General features: G+C 38.3%; 1 protein-coding gene across 1 annotated transcript; it reads right to left on the reverse strand.

Moving 5' to 3' along the window:
• Positions 1-4,879: 4,879 nt before the first annotated feature.
• Positions 4,880-16,750, reverse strand: ppl (pumpless). The gene is made up of 4 exons (XM_065234696.1): positions 16,421-16,750; positions 5,469-5,548; positions 5,212-5,407; positions 4,880-5,145 (listed from the first exon to the last, which is right to left on the reverse strand). The coding sequence occupies exons 1-4, from the start codon at positions 16,536-16,538 to the stop codon at positions 5,048-5,050; spliced, it is 492 nt and encodes a 163-aa protein (XP_065090768.1). The 5' UTR covers positions 16,539-16,750; the 3' UTR covers positions 4,880-5,047.

Raw genomic sequence — 16,750 nt, forward strand, 5'->3', positions numbered from 1 at the left:
TTCATTAATTGACATGATTTCTGATATGCTTAAATCTAACTCCATGTTTGATGCTATTCAAACTGGAGTAAAATTTGCTAATAATATTGTCATGACTTTAAAATTCAGTAATGGATTTTAAAGCATTAAACATTTTAAATTGGAATGCTCGATCTCTTAAAGATAATGAAGACGAGCTATTTAATTTTTTGAGAGTTCATAACGTGCATATTGCCGTTATAACTGAAACGTTCCTTAAACCTGACCATAAGGTTAAGAAGGACGCAAATTACTTGATTTATAGAAATGATCGTCTTGATGGACCCTGTGGTGGCGTTGCCATCATTATTCATAGACGAATCAAGCATAAAACTCTTTCTTCATTTGAAACCAAAGTTTTTGAAACTTTGGGAGTTTCTGTTGAAACAAAATTTGGACAACTTACGTTTATAGCTGCCTATTTGCCATTCCAATGCGTAGGCCAGCAAAAGAATTTTCTCAAGGGTGACCTCCAGAAACTTACCCGTCATAGGTCTAAATTCTTCATTATTGGTGATTTTAATGCAAAACACCGCTCATGGAATAATGCTCAAAGCAATTCCAATGGTAATATTCTGTTTGATGATTGTTCTGCAGGTTATTACACTATTCAATATCCAAACAGCCCAACATGCTTTTCTTCTGCAAGAAATCCCTCCACTATTGATTTGGTCTTAACTGATTCATGTCAACTTTGTAGCCAATTGGTTACCCATGCTGACTTCGGTTCTGATCACCTTCCAGTAACTTTTGAAATATCCCAAGAAATAATTTGTAATCCCAACAGCTTTACTTTCAATTACCATAGGGCTGATTGGGAGCAATATCGAACATTTATGGAATATAACTTCGATCCAAACATTCCTTTGCAAACCAAAGATGAAATTAATTATGCTCTTGAATCTCTGACTACTTCTATAGTTGCAGCAAGAGCTGCCTCAGTACCAAAATGCGAGGTTAAATTCGATTCAATTATAATAGACGATGATCTTCAGCTCTTGATCCGTCTTAAAAATGTCCGTAGGAGACAATTTCAAAGAACACGCGATCCTGCCATGAAAGTTATCTGGCGGGATTTGCAAAAACAAATTAAAAAGCGATTCTCTGCCCTGAGGAACAAAACTTTTGAAAATAATGTTTCTAAATTAGACCCGAGTTCCAAACCCTTTTGGAAACTCACAAAAATTTTGAAAAAACCTCAAAAGCCAATTCCAGCGCTTAAAGAAGGTGGTAAAATTTTGATCACAAATTTGGAAAAAGCTCAGAAACTTGCTAAGCAATTCGAGAGTTCCCATAATTTTCAGTTTGGGTCTTACTAGTCCTATTGAGAATCAGGTTGCTCGGGATTTTCTGAATATTTTCTCTCGGGAAAATATTTTTGATGATTCCTGGGGGACTGATTTGGACGAAGTAAGGTCTATAACTAAAAATTTTCAAAATATGAAAGCTCCAGGTGATGATGGAATTTTCTATATCCTCATCAAAAAACTCCCAGAGAGTACCTTGTCTTTCCTGGTAAAATTATTTAACAGATGTTTCCATTTGGCATACTTTCCTGATAAATGGAAAAATGCAAAAGTTGTTCCAATTTTGAAGCCGGATAAAAATCCAGCTGAAGCTTCTAGCTACCGTCCAATAAGTTTGCTTTCTTCAATAAGTAAACTTTTTGAAAAAATAATTTTGAATAGAATGATGCTTCACATCAATACGAACTCAATTTTTGCAGATGAGCAGTTTGGATTTCGCCATGGGCATTCAACTACTCATCAACTCTTGAGAGTTACCAATTTAATTCGTTCAAACAAATCTGAAGGCCACTCAACTGGAGTTGCTCTTCTAGACATAGAAAAAGCATTCGACAGTGTTTGGCATGAAGGTTTGATTGCTAAATTGAAAAAGTTTAATTTTCCACTTTACATTATGAAATTAGTTCAAAATTATTTAACTGACAGAACTCTGCAGGTAAATTATCAAAATTCCAAATCTAATCGACTACCTGTTAGGGCAGGAGTTCCTCAGGGTAGCATTCTTGGGCCTATATTGTATAACATTTTCACTTCGGACCTCCCTGATTTGCCTCAGGGTTGCCACAAATCTTTGTTCGCTGATGACACAGGCATTTCCGCTAAAGGAAGAAGTCTTCGTGTTATTTGCAGCAGACTTCAGAAAAGTTTAGATATTTTCTCTTCTTATTTACAAAAATGGAAGATTTCTCCCAACGCTTCCAAAACTCAACTTATAATATTTCCACACAAGCCTAGAGCTTCGTTTTTGAAACCTAGTAGTAGTCACATAGTCACTATGAACGGAGTTCCAATTTCCTGGTCAAACCAAGTGAAATATCTTGGATTAATACTTGACCAAAAATTAACTTTTAAAGATCACATTGAGGGCATTCAAGCCAAATGTAACAAATATATAAAATGTTTGTATCCTCTTATAAACAGGAAATCCAAACTTTGCCTGACGAATAAACTTCTAATATTTAAACAAGTTTTTAGACCGGCCATGCTTTACGCTGTGCCAATATGGTCTAGTTGTTGCACTACCAGGAAAAAAGCACTTCAAAGGATTCAGAACAAAATTCTGAAGATGATTTTGAAGTTGCCTCCCTGGTACAGTACTACCGAAGTACATAGAATTTCGAATGTTGAGACTTTAGCACAAATGTCCAACAAAATAATTAATAATTTCCGGCAAAAATCGTTACAATCCTCAATTGCAACGATTAATTCCCTTTATACTTAGATAAGATTTAGTTTTAGTTATTTAGTTTTAAGCTATCAATTGTTATACTGACATGCAGGTTTAAAAAACCTGTTTAAAATACTGAATTGCCAAGACAGGAACAATGTAAAAACACTTAGATATATATCATAACAATTAAGGCTGGTAAGTTACTGTAGTAACTGGAGCACCTAGGTTAAAAATGAAATGTAATTTATTTTGAATTTGAAACAAATAAAGAGTTAAAAAAAAAAAAAAAAAAAAAAAAAAATAGCCTGCTTACTCATTTTACTCTTCGCCGATGGCAGATACGAAGCTACTGCTACCAGCAGTGATGGTAGTTTCAGGTCGCGGTCGGATGTAAAGCAAAAATCATTTGTTTGGTTACAATTGTAGCTGTTGAGATTTGTTAGCTTGATATTCGTAGCTATGATATCACGGCTTGTTTGATTTTTTCCCAACACTGCTTGTCCCCCGTCTCGATGAGTCTCATCGGCACCCACTGGTCACCATAGCCAGTCGAACTCCAGACGAATCTAGAACCGCACTACTGTTCATACTGCTGACAACGCTCTGATGAGACAACGAAACCCCAACCCCAAGCTCCTCCCCTGATCCTATCCTTTGACCCCTCTAGCATCGTATGTATGTATCCCTCTAACCTCGGGTAAGCCGCAAGTATTCGGCCCAACTCCTTCTAGACATATAAATAAGTGAATTTACAAACAATGAACCCTGCAATGAATAATGAATTATCGAATCTGTAAAGCTCTCGCGATTGAGCCTTCCAAATAAAAGAATTAGATAAAAAAAAAACACTGATACAGGCTATTAGCCATTGGCTGCAATGGACAACTTATCTTCGGAAATTAAAACAATATGAAAACTTGATATTCAAAGGTTATGAGCATATCTTTGTTCGCCGCTGTGGATAAGTATCTTTTGATGTGATATTTTGGATATTTTCCTTTATTTGACACTTAAACAACTCCTAATAAATGTGCAATTTAATAAACAATCGTGTTTCAAATCATCCATGATTTATATTTGAGGCGTATAGGAATGGGTCAATAAGTGCTATGAAGAAATATGCTATTCATACGAAAGTGCATCTGCGAATATGGTCAATTTCAAGTGTAGTTTCTGAAACATGACATAATTTTTGACTAGTTTATGAAGCATAAAAAAAATGCAAATGCATTGGTTTTCGTATTTTCTTGCTCAAAAAACTTGACTAAAATTTTGTTATTTTTCAAAATCTACAATTGAAAACATGTATTAATAATCATAAATGTTAACATAACTAAATATGCCATGTCTTATTGTTCCTATTACTGGACAGCTACATTCTTCTATTGGGCTATGACGCTCCTAAGCGAGCTTTCACCTGCTCTCAACTTATTGCTCTTCAAGCACTTCCACAGTTATCAATTGCGAGCTTCTTTTGCCAACCAATGTATGAATTTGTATATTGTGAGGCAAGCACAATTGCACTCTATGCCCGGGAAAGTCAAGATATTTTCTAGCCTGACAAATATTTCCGAGACTGGACCGGCTGGCTTGACAATACCGAGCCATAACTGAGGCCCCCGACAACTACATATCTTTGCTTTTTAAAATTTTTTGATATCAAATCGAATCGAACTTATTTTTTTTTTGTAAACATTAGGCAGACCTTATCAAATTTACGAATTCTTTATTTTTATAATTAAATTACATGTCTCGTAGCACACCGGCTGACTGACGGTTTATTAATCCGGACATTTTATCATTCATCACCTTTTGCACAAAGCGAATATGAACCATCATAAAAAATTGGTGCTATTTTACGCATGGTGAGATTAATAATTACCTTTTAAAAGCGTCCGAACGGTACCATTTGTTTTGTATTTTTGAAAATTTTCCACAAGGTGGTCAATCACGGTTAACTACAATTTAAACAAGTGCAAAACTCTAGTGGCTCATTGATTCTGGCGTCTCATTGTTGATAACCATCCCCTTCTGAAAACAACGAGATGTGTTTGAATTGATCTCTTCGATCGTTCCGCACCGGTTTTATATTTTATTCCAGGATCGTCAATCACTCATCCCCTATATCATTGGACTGTCAAATAAGGATACATTCGGAACGATCTTGGCAATAAAAATATGTTTACTTTATAAATTACAAACATTCGATCAACATAGGACTTATCAGGCGTAGCAACTAGTTACTAATGCATAGATGATGGCAACAATCGATTAGCTGCTCGGTTCCAACCAACAAGCTTTGACCTTCTACAAACATTAGCTCCGATAAGAGCTAATGTCCGTCGTTCTTGAGGAAATCTCCATACTGTTGCTCGTTCATCAGCTTCGACAGTTCGTCCGTTTTCGTCAGCTTCAGTTTGAATAGCCATCCTAAAATGATTCGAACATGATAGTTTCAAACACTCCCAACTTGTACCTAACGTCGTTGCAACAAACCATTTTCATAGCAGGAAGAATTGACCAAACCGGGAGTTTCCTCGACGGCGCTGTTTTTCTCCGTAACCACTCCGGACACCGGACAGTACACTTCACTGGCCGCTTTCACGCTCTCCAGCGCACCGCACTCGTCCTTCTGCGATAGCTTGGTTCCAACATCCGGGAGTTGTGCGAATACTACATCACCGAGGGCTTCCTACATAAACGAATGCTGTGTTTACAAATGCATCAATAGCATGCTCGTAAAGATTGCCTACCTGTGCAAAGTTCGAAATGCCAACCGTTCCAACTTCACCCTCAACGGAGACCCATTCGTGTTTATCAGTATATAACCTCTCTGAAAATGAAAGCGCAACAAAAAGAGAACATTATCGTTCCGTTATCAAAACTGCATGTTTGGAATAATTTGCCTAAGTCAACAATATGTGATTAAACCTAAACATTGAATGTGGTGAGCGAAAAAAGTAGTCCTCGAAGATTGACTTCTTTTTTGTTTCTAACCTACGCTAATCGAAACAGGGGGGAAATGCCGGCGAAGACACATTGACCTCGTGAAATGGTGGCCTCTATCGGAGCTCGTTCGGAAGCACACACATTTTACGATGGAGATTACCCAAAAAGAAAAATCAACATGATCCTCGTGGCTTGGCCGTGACGATGATGATGAAATGACGAAAAAAAAGTGTCGTAGATTCATTAATCACCTTGAACCGATTAGATTACTGGCGTGAACTTGCGCCAGGGTCACCATTCTACTAGTGCAAGGTTATCGGGCTCGAGCATTATGTGCTGGAAGCGTGCGAAACATGTTGATCAAAAGTCCTGCGGACGATGGGAACCAACGACCAGCCACCATCTTCAGCTCCTTCGATGAGATCACGTTACCGTAGCGTGCATTAATTGTTCACATACAATTTGTTGACGTCAAAAAGTTTAAATCGAATATCAAGTTAATGGAATGATGTAATCGAGAAGTTATTAGGCTTTTCGTTAATCAAATGGATTATTTCATGGAAAGTATACTATGTTGCAATTGTGATGATGCAACATAGTGTACTATCCATGAAATAATCAATTTGATTAACGAAAAGCCTAATAACTTCTCGATTACATCATTCCATTAACTTGATATTCGATTTAAACTTTTTGACGTCAACAAATTGTATGTGAACAATTAACTAATCGATTAAATACACTTATCACTTTTCAATCGTTTATGCGATTATTCCATACCAACCAATCAGGAGGAATGAAATCTAGCAGGGGAAAAAGTAACCCTCTGGGATTGACGTCTTAAATAAAGTTTCTTGACTTTTCGCAAGCAAATGAATAGTGTTGTTCCGTTTCCCATACATACAACTTCCCTTCCTTGTTAATTCGCCGACTTCCCTTCCCCCTATAAACATGAAATATTTCCATCCTGGGAGGATACTTGTTTTTACTTTGACCTGAGCCCTGGTCCAAATTCTACCGACTAGCTTGACGTTCTTGTTAAGGCTCTTCTCTCAGCTCAACTGCCATGACTAGCGAGCTGCTGCGATATCTTGCCTGGTTCTAATTAATTCAGCACTTGCTTTTGTTTCCGTTCCTCCTTATACCCTGGACAGACTACACAGCAAAAAATAAATTTTAATATTACATCCAAGAGGATGCACTTCAATCATGTCGAAAATCTCATGCAATTTTTATGGCCACAAAAATAAACAAATGCATTAAAAGCAGCGTAATGTCAGTTCATGCACGGTATTAATGATAATGTTGTCCTTTTTGGCAAGTAATATTAAATACACCATATTTTTGACACGATTGAAGTGCATTCACTTTGATGTGATATCAAAATTAATTTTTTGCTGTGTATGGCTTATATCATGTAATATAGGCTGTCTTGCAATGAGCACTCATACATAGGATTTCCAGTGAAAACTAGATGTATGAGTGCCCATTGCAAGACAGCGTATATCACGTGATATACGCTGTAATGTGAACGGGGTATTAGTGTATCGTCGATTCACCTTCACTTATGTTTCTGAAATTCTGTTGATATCGACTTCGGATTTGTCGGATTCAGTCCCGCTATATTATGCCACATATATTCGGTACATCTTAAATCAGCTTTTAGGTTACCATGTGCCTCTATCATTGTTGTTTTGAGTGCCATTGGCCATATTTCGTTGAGTAGGTTTGATATGGCAATGATAGATAACGAGTTTGACCATGTGTGTGTGTGTCTTCCCTCTAACCCCCACTGGCCGAAAGTGTTATTATGGAAGAACCCTCTCTACAATGTCGCATTTATGGTCATTGTAGACAGCTTTAGTCCGGGAGTTAGAAAGAAATAGCTCTATTGCAGATCCAGCAACCCATTTCAGAATGTCTGGAGAGTCACGCCCATTCCGAAGTTACTTTCACTTAGAGAAAAGCTTTGCATCTCATTTCGTGATGCACCTTTGTCGTAATACTTCCTTTAACGAACACAAATTTTCTTGCATTGTCATGGTCATCTGGGAGGAGGTTCACGTGTAGTGCTTTCCCCAGGAACAGTTCGCGGCCACCGTCCAGTCTTGGGCGTATCCAGCGAGGCGTCTTTCATATTGCTCGCAATCTCCGACACCGGTGAGAGACCAGCAGCCGAGCACTTTTGCAAGCGGAAAACTTGCTGCCGGCAACGTCGGCCACCGAATCACCACCAAAACTCGCAAGAGATGAACCAGCCTCTGGCTGAAAGTCTCGCTAATAACGATAACCTAACCTAACCAAAACTCGCGGCGGACACATTATCAACACGTTCCTGGGCTAATTCACCAACCGGACCGATCTCTCAATAGAACTACACGCCGAAAGTGTAGCATCCGAACTCGGAGAACCGGGTTCCCCAGCGGCGCCGGTGGTGTAGTGGTAAGCGTGATTACCTCTCACCCCAGCAGGCATGGGTTCCAATCCCAGTCGGCGCCGCTGGGTGTGTTCTGAGCCATAACATCTCTGATCACGCCTTCCTTCGGAAGGGAAGTAAAGCCGTTGGTCCCCGGTTCATGAGTTGATGGGTCGATAGGTAGGGTCCATGTGTGGGAGCTGACTCCCTGGCGTTGGTAGCATTGGTGCTCAGCACGGAAAACAAGATCGACGAAAAACAAAAAAAAACAAAAAAAAACGGGCTCCCGGGAGGCAATGAAAATTGACACCGAACAATGGAACTGAATCTGCGTTGTATATTTTGGAGGTAAGATTCAAGTTCAACCGAGCCACTCTAGGCAAACACAGGAAAAACACGATATCACTAAATGATAACTTTATGAACACTTGCAGCTAAATTTCAGCACACAAATTAACAAATTTAGAGCCAAAATGTGTTTAATTCGCTTACGAAAAATACGCAGCAAAAGAAAAAAAAAACCGATGACCATGTGAAACCATAATTCTGGATATCCGGAACCGGTTCTACAGTGGCCATAAGGCTCTGTTATTAATTGTTAGAACTATGGGTCATATTTTGTAGAGTAGATGTGATTTGACGTGTCGCTTGCTATGGTTAAGATAAATAACAAATTTACCGGTTTATAACCATGATCCTGAATATCTGCAACCTGTTCTACGGTGGCCATGGTTGTTATTTGAGTTCCATTGGTCATATTCCGTCGAATAGATGTGATTTGATATGTCACTTGATATAATTTCAAAAGATAACGAAATTTATCGTTCGGAACCATAATCTGGAATATCCGGAACCGATGGCCATATGGCCGTTGGTTTCGTCGAATAGATGATATTTAATATGTCACTTGATAATGGTTATGAGAGATATCAAATTTGACCAAATGGAGCCATAATCCGGAACATCCAGTACCGGTTCTACTGTGACCATATGGATCTATGGATGCCATTTATTATATTTCGTCGAGTAGATGTGATTTAATATGTCGCTTGATATGGTTATGAGTCATATCAAATTTACCAATTCGGAATTGTATTCCGAAATATCCAGAACCGTTTTTACGGTGGTCAAATGGCTCTATGATTGTTGTTTTGAGTGACATTGATCATATTTCGTCGAGTAGATGTGATTTGATATGTCGCTTTATATGGTTATGAGAGATGTTAAATTTGACGATGTGGAACCATGATCCGGAGTATCCAAAACTGGTCCTACGGTGACGATATGGTTCCATGGTTGTTGTTTGGAGTGTCATTGGTAATATGTTGCCGAGTAGATGTGATTTAATATGTCGCTTGATATGGTTATCTTCTTCTTTCCTTTATTTAACGTCGGTCTCTGTTCCGCAATCTAGTGCCAATCACCAACGGACATCGATTGCCATCCTTTGACGGCAATCGAATGTGCAGGAAGGCAGCTTCCACACCTGCGTAGGATATCGCACCCATTCACAACACACATGGGCCGGGACCAACGGCTTTACTTCCCTTCCTAAGGAAGACGTGACCAGAGATTTTTAGAAAAATCCCACCGACCTCGGCTGGAATTGAATCCAGACTCATTGGGGTGAGTAAGCAGTCATGCTTACCACTACACCACCGGCGCCAACTGTTGATATGGTTATGAAAGATATTAAATTTGACCATATGCAACCCATATGGATCTATGGTTATCATTTTGAGTGCCATTGGTCATATTTCATCGAGTAGATGTGATTTGATATGTCGCATGATTGGTTATCTGAGATAATAAATTTGACCATACGGAACCATAATCCGGAACATCCGGAACCGATTCCATGGTAGTCATGCGATCTTATGATTGTTCACTATAATTTCCGAAAGTTCCACGAAAATAATAACAAAGAGGAAGGGGGCTTGGGAGGCGTACCACCCTACAGATGTAAGAACCACTGATCGGAATGATATTTAAAAATTTTCAATTTAATTGGCCATACAAATTTTTGAAAATAAAAAGTTTGTCCCAGGCTTTTACGGGTTAAATAAAACATCATATGATCGCATGATATCGGGCAGGTGTGGGATGACTAGGAAGACCAGGAAAAACCTGTGAGTTTCGGTGACAAATCGGGAAAAAATGACTTAACTGTTAATGTTTTTCAGAGAGAAGAAATAGGGTTTTGGGCCTGTGAACAATTTTAAGATTCTTGGACCAGATGATTTTATTTTATGTTGCAGAAGAAATTTTGAGAAGATTTTACATTTTAAAATGAATGACAGGGATAACACTAATGTATTTAAAAGAAAATTAAAGGAAGTTTTAAAGAGAACTCTTGGGAATTTTAAACTTTAACGTCAAGTCACTTGTGTGAGTTCAGATTCAGAGTAGAATTTTTAAGTAGCTCTTTGGAAAATTACAAGTCGATTGTGAAGATGATCCCAGGGTTAAATAATATATTTGTTTGATTCATATCCAAATATTTCAATTATATCCCAATATACCCCTGAGATATTTTGAAACAATAAATGATAATCTATTTTATGTTCATTTTGAATAACTGATAACATTGCGCTTTTTTAGAAACGTCATTCAAAAAATCGTGTATTTTTTCAAATTTAATGTGATAATTATTGTTTAGAACTCTAAAAATTAAAGGTATTGTTCAGGGAAACATTGACTGGTCCAAAACCGATCGCAGAAAAATGATACAGCTACACAGATATACTGCCGCTCTTCGCATGTCGGTCCCATGGCAAAAATCAGCAAGCCGAGAAAATCGCATTTTTAGCTTGATTCGTACCATTGCTTCTTATGTGATGAGACAACCAATTTGGCTGTCTTTCCAAACCTTTTCAGAACAAAGTTATTGAGTTTATCCAGTATTAAGAAAATATGAGTGATCAACTACCATTTGCATTGTAAAACTCAGTTTTGACAAAAACTGCTATGGGACCGACATGCGAAGAGCGGCAGTATACAGCTTGTATGTCTTGAGCAACTTTTCATAAAATTTCCCACTCTACAACTTTTCCCAAGACAGTAAATCTCTAGCTTGCGAAATTCAAAAGTTTGAATCGCTGCGCCATCTTTGCGGCAAAATCTTGAACTATTTTTATCCACCAAATTATATTCCTAACTAAGTCAAGTAAGTTTGCACAAGACGTCAATTGTATTGGAGAGAGATATCGTCGATTACGGATGGAGTTTTAGCCTGTATTCCTTTTTCCCAATTCCTAGCTGGCTGATCTTTGGTAGTAAGAATACAAACCGCAAATGAAATCTTTACCATAATGCGTTTGTTTTTGTTTTAATATTGCGTATACTTTGCAACACGTAGCTATTGTGTGACGATTCTGGACGATACTAAAAGACTATGCTAAAATGTTCGTGATATTTTTAGCATAGCACCATAGAGATGATCGAAATTTAAAAGTGTCCGGATTTATTGACTGAGTGTCAAGATTTTGAGCCTTCACAGTATTACCAAAAAAAAAAAACAGGTATCATGGAATCCAGAAAAAAATAATGATTCAACAATTTGACGGTTTCTGCCAATTTTCAAGTGTCCATAGTTTTAAACAGTGGCGTCGCGTAACCTCACTTTTTACCTGTGCACACCTTCAAAACCAGATTTCTAGACTAACATTTGAAAGGGGCGGAAGAGCCAAAATGTAAACAAACCATATTTTGGCACATATAGAGAGAACAGTTCACAAACTACTCGATAAACACGAAAAAGTAGAAGAAAATATCACTTCATATCATCAAAAACGTTTCTTCTTATATGGCGTATTTCCAACTTTCAACTCGATGATGCAACTGGTTGTTACACCTTGCACCAGAACAACGAATTATATTGTTTTAATATGCCAAACGTATTGATTCTGTAGTATCTAGTCACGCCCGATTCATTTGAAACGCATCCGATTGATATTTCACGTGTAAACAACGAACAAAAAGAAAACCAAAAAATCTCCGGGCGTAATTCCACTCTCACAAAATTTGCGAACGAAGAGCCAAGGCGGAACAATAAACAAAAAATCCCGATGGTGTACTTCCACCGAGGGGGGCGACACATCTAAATCTCAAGTTTAGATGCTCAACAAATCTCACACTAGCGAATCAATCTTCGAAAAATCTTCTTTCATTTGGCGCATCTACTTGCATCGTGCATCATCTTTTTGCAGGAAATCTTCAGAATCGTCATCAATCTTTTTTCTGTCTACTCAGCGTGCGCACAGCTAGCCACAGCAAAACACAATCTTTTCTGCATCGTAGATAGAGTCGTCCCCCTCGACTTCCACGGCGTATCACCAGTGTTGGCAGTTCAAAGGATGGAAGATCTGGGGGTAACAACATGTAATAAATTATCAGGGCGTATGATGTTTTCTTCTCAATTTCACGACAAAGAAAACTTTTTTTGAGTTTCAAGTGATGCATGATGATAGATTACACTATTAACTATATGTCAAGCTTATAAAATCATCCAGAAAATGGAAAGTCGTGAAATAGGATTAATTTTTAGGTCATCAAAATTCGGAAGCGATTTTCTCGATATGGTAATTTTGGAGTTCCGCCCTTTTCAAATGTCAGTCTAGATTTAATGCCATATTCATACTCCAATCGGTTGAAAAATACACTTAATCTTCTAGTTTACTCGATATCTATCCATTGCAAGCAATATTTTGTTAATTGTTTATGTTTTGAGAGTTGGTGCACAGGTAGATTGAGGTTACGGAAACGCCACTGCGCAGAACATTAGAAAAGATTTTCAAAAAAGGGGCTGGCAAAATCGGGTCATTGTTGTATATGTCTCCAGTGGGATCCCTTGGTCCCCTTATCATTATCAAGAGCAGACCTATATTAAATTAACCTGAAAAAGAACTGGCATCACTGATAAGCTTGGTATGTAGTGCCTTGCTTAACGCTTCAGTGGCGCCACCATGACAAATGCAAGCACATTCCCAACTTAACCCTTATTTGCAAAGAATGGGATGGTGAGTGTTATGTCTGGTTGTCTGGTCCTATACGTTCCTATTAAGGTGCACTAAGTCAAATAAATTTAAGGTGATTCCTTGTAGAATCCACTAATGGCCGCCACGTAGGCTATACATGCACATGCACTTCGAATTTTTATTTACACAAATATCGGAAATCAGTGCTCCATTTCATTAGAAATTGCTACTTCATGTATGCTGTAGTTCAGCAAACGTGGAGTAACAATTTGAATGTGGCACGTGTCGTAGAAGCTGATATTTGTGCACTTAAAGTTTCGAAGTGGTTCCGAGAATAAGGATGTCACAGCGATTCACCTTAAGAGTTTCAGAAGGCTCAACTTGTTATCGACACATATGAATTTCATAAGAATGTCCTATGAAGGATTTTCGTCTAACATGAGATAGCTCCTATTGAAGAATCAAAGTGACGATTGACTCACAGATGGCAAGTGGATAAAAATGGTAATGACGTATTGACATCTGTCAAATTGCATGACATTTTTTTAGTGCATCATAATTTTTGTAATTGCGTCAATGGTTCGGTCTGCTCCGTTTTATTTTGTCGACATTATTTTTCATAAGGCAAATTAATGAAATTCATACCGATTTCTTGTGGCTAAAATTCATACGTACTTTTGGCTTATGGGATTCTTACATCTACCCTTTTTGCTTTTCGATTATTATTATACACTAATGTGCATGCGCTTGAATACGTAGTCGTATTTTAACGTCTTCAATGAGAATTGTCATTATCAACCCTGCTAACATTACTGAAGTTTATCTTTATAAACTGACTAGCTGAGTGTGCCGGCCTTGCTCGGGATTCAATATAAGCTTGAGTTTATGCACCGGTCAAAAAAACATGCTATATATTTCTGTTTCATTTGTATGGGAACCCACCCTTACAGGGGGGGGGGTCTCTAACCATTATACGAACCATTCCCGGCCCCAAAAACCCTGCATACAAATTTTCACGCCGATCGGTTCAGTAGTTTCAGACCACCCTGGGAGCTCCAGTGTAATGTCAATGTACCCCGAAAATTCTGGTACTCTGGTTCTGTCAAATCGAATAATAGTGGAGTAAATTTACAGTCGGTCTTATTTTTAAATAACTCTTTTTAAGAAACGTGAATCAGAGTTTTTATTTTTTTTTTATAAAAACTATGATTTTTTTTTTCCTTTGGTTTGTTTTTTTCCGTCGATCTTGTTTTCCGTTCTGAGCACCAATGCTACCGACGTGCCACGAAGGCAGCTCCCACACCTGGACCCTACCTATCGACCCATCAACTCATGAACCGGGGACCAACGAACACGAACATCCCGGTGGCGCCGACTGGGATTGAACCCAGGCCTGCTGGGGTGAGAGGTAATCACGCTTACCACTACACCACCGGCGCCGTTAAAAACTTTGATATCTTTTCTAATAGTCTTCCAATAGACTCAGCTTGACGGGATCGGAAAATGTCTGTCTGTGTATGTGTGTGTGAGAGCACACAACACAATTTTCTTTAACGTATTTCTACCAAATTCACCGCCACAACCACCAAATGAAAGATACCATGATTCTATAGAATGTTAATCAATAGATTTCCAGTCGATTATTGATTCCGGAGATATGAACGGAACAAGACCCGAAAATCACGGAATTCGGGAGCTAAGTGGTATTTGTCGGCAATCAAATAACCGAATTAAACGATACAGCCAGCAAATAAAATTTATTATGATCATATTGAATGCTGTAGAACAAATTTAGAAGCGTTCAACTATTATATTTCCGGAAATGGTGTGACAAGTTTGGATTTTGGGAACTATGTAGAATTTCTCGGTAACCACTAATGCAAATTGCACGCAACAACCACCAAATGAAAAGCATCATGATCCCATAGCCTTGCCCATGGAACATTATTGAACAGGTTCAGAATCGGTCAACTGGTGGTGAAAATGTGACAGGAACATGTTCCGGGGTATGTAAGCCATAATACTAAATTTGAACACTAAGGAATAAAACTTTTCATGCTACAAAACAAATTACATCAAACTTTGATAACCAAATCAATTGTGTCCGTTTCCTGCGCCGCAGACCACATTGGTCAGTTCCGGGCATGTCGCAGATGCCCCCGGAGAATTAACCAGACCAGTTTTGAATTAAAACTCACCATGTGATGCATCAAAGTACTTAAAAATTTAATAACGATATCAATGGTGGTAATTTTGTGTGCCTTGGACCAAATAGCCCACTTTTAGTTGGAATCCTGCCCCTGCTCCATCTTTTTTTTTTTTTTTTTTTTTTTTCTTTATTATAGAGATTTTTAGCCTGAGGCTAGTTCATCTCTTACCTGCTCCATCTTCCGAACTATGTGTGATATGGTTAAACCATTTGATTGATTGATTTATCTTTATTAGGGAGGTTTTCAGCCTGGGGCTGGTTCGCCTCCAAGAGGTTAAACCATTTTAGTTACGGTTCGTTATTGGTACATTAGGGTGGTGCTCTCGGGGTAATTTTTAAGGAGAATATCAGAATCTACAGAAATACGAAGGGTCAGATCACACCACTGGTGGATTAATTCAGGTTTTTTGATTGCGACACCAATATATTTTTTTTATTCTCCACGGAACAGTATCAGTTTAGTTAGTTTTTTTTTTCAAATCGATTAAATTCCAAGATATATGGAAAACAATGCAACTAGTTTTACAATACAGCCCTCTGATTTGCCTTATTGGTATTTAAAGCTAATATGGGGTTTATAAGCTTTATGAACTATTATATATAAATATCTTAAACCTCAGTACAGCTCACAACATTGCCATCATATCTACTTAGGCTGTGAACCATTTGCTGAGTTAAATTTAACTCGTGGTTAAAAGTGACATTTCGAAAGTTATTCTTGATGTTCGAAAATCCCTGTGCTGTGCATCGACCGGTTTCCGAGAAGAACTCAGCCACGGTTGTCAACATTTAACTTCTTGTCTGTCAGAAATAACCACGCTCGGATAGCAGGGTTAATCGATAACTTTCCATCTGTCAAATTTTAACCTAAAGTTAAAATAATCCACCAAATGGTTCAGAGCCTTAGTTCCGTTAATGCATGCCAACACGTGTCCAAGTGCGCAACATTATTCACCCGCTACGACATTTGTGTTGTATCCATATGCTTATCGCAATGCATCATCCGTTTTGTTGCGCTGCTCTCTGCGACAAGTTCATACGTTTGTTTTTGTTTTTATCTTCCTTCTGCTAACCCTACTTTTGACTAACACTGCCTTATATCATACCGGTACAATGCACAAACTCTTCTTTGCACTAAAAATCCTCCCGAATTACCTTTCAACAGCAAACTGCTGCTGCTCAGAAACCTCCACTGGTATCCGTAATGTGATTTTGAAGCAACATTCATCAGCTGGCCAAGCCGCAGAGACGCACGGATATGACATAACACCATTTTCGACACTGAAAAGCTGTGGTGGTTCCTTCTCTTCCCGGGAGAGATGTGCACTGATCTCGATGAGTATTTTCGCCTTACTGAACCTACAAACCGCTCGGCAAACAACAACTCAACTACGGCGGTAGAAAATCGTCCTTATCACCAAATGGACCTCACGATCGTTTGCTATTTTGCTTATTGTTGCTATTGTTACTTTCCCCCTGGTAATT

Source organism: Ochlerotatus camptorhynchus, unplaced genomic scaffold (assembly GCF_037179485.1).
Source record: "Ochlerotatus camptorhynchus isolate MF236.1 unplaced genomic scaffold, CSIRO-AGI_Acam_v1.1 ptg000434l, whole genome shotgun sequence".
NCBI classification, from domain to species: domain Eukaryota; kingdom Metazoa; phylum Arthropoda; class Insecta; order Diptera; family Culicidae; genus Ochlerotatus; species Ochlerotatus camptorhynchus.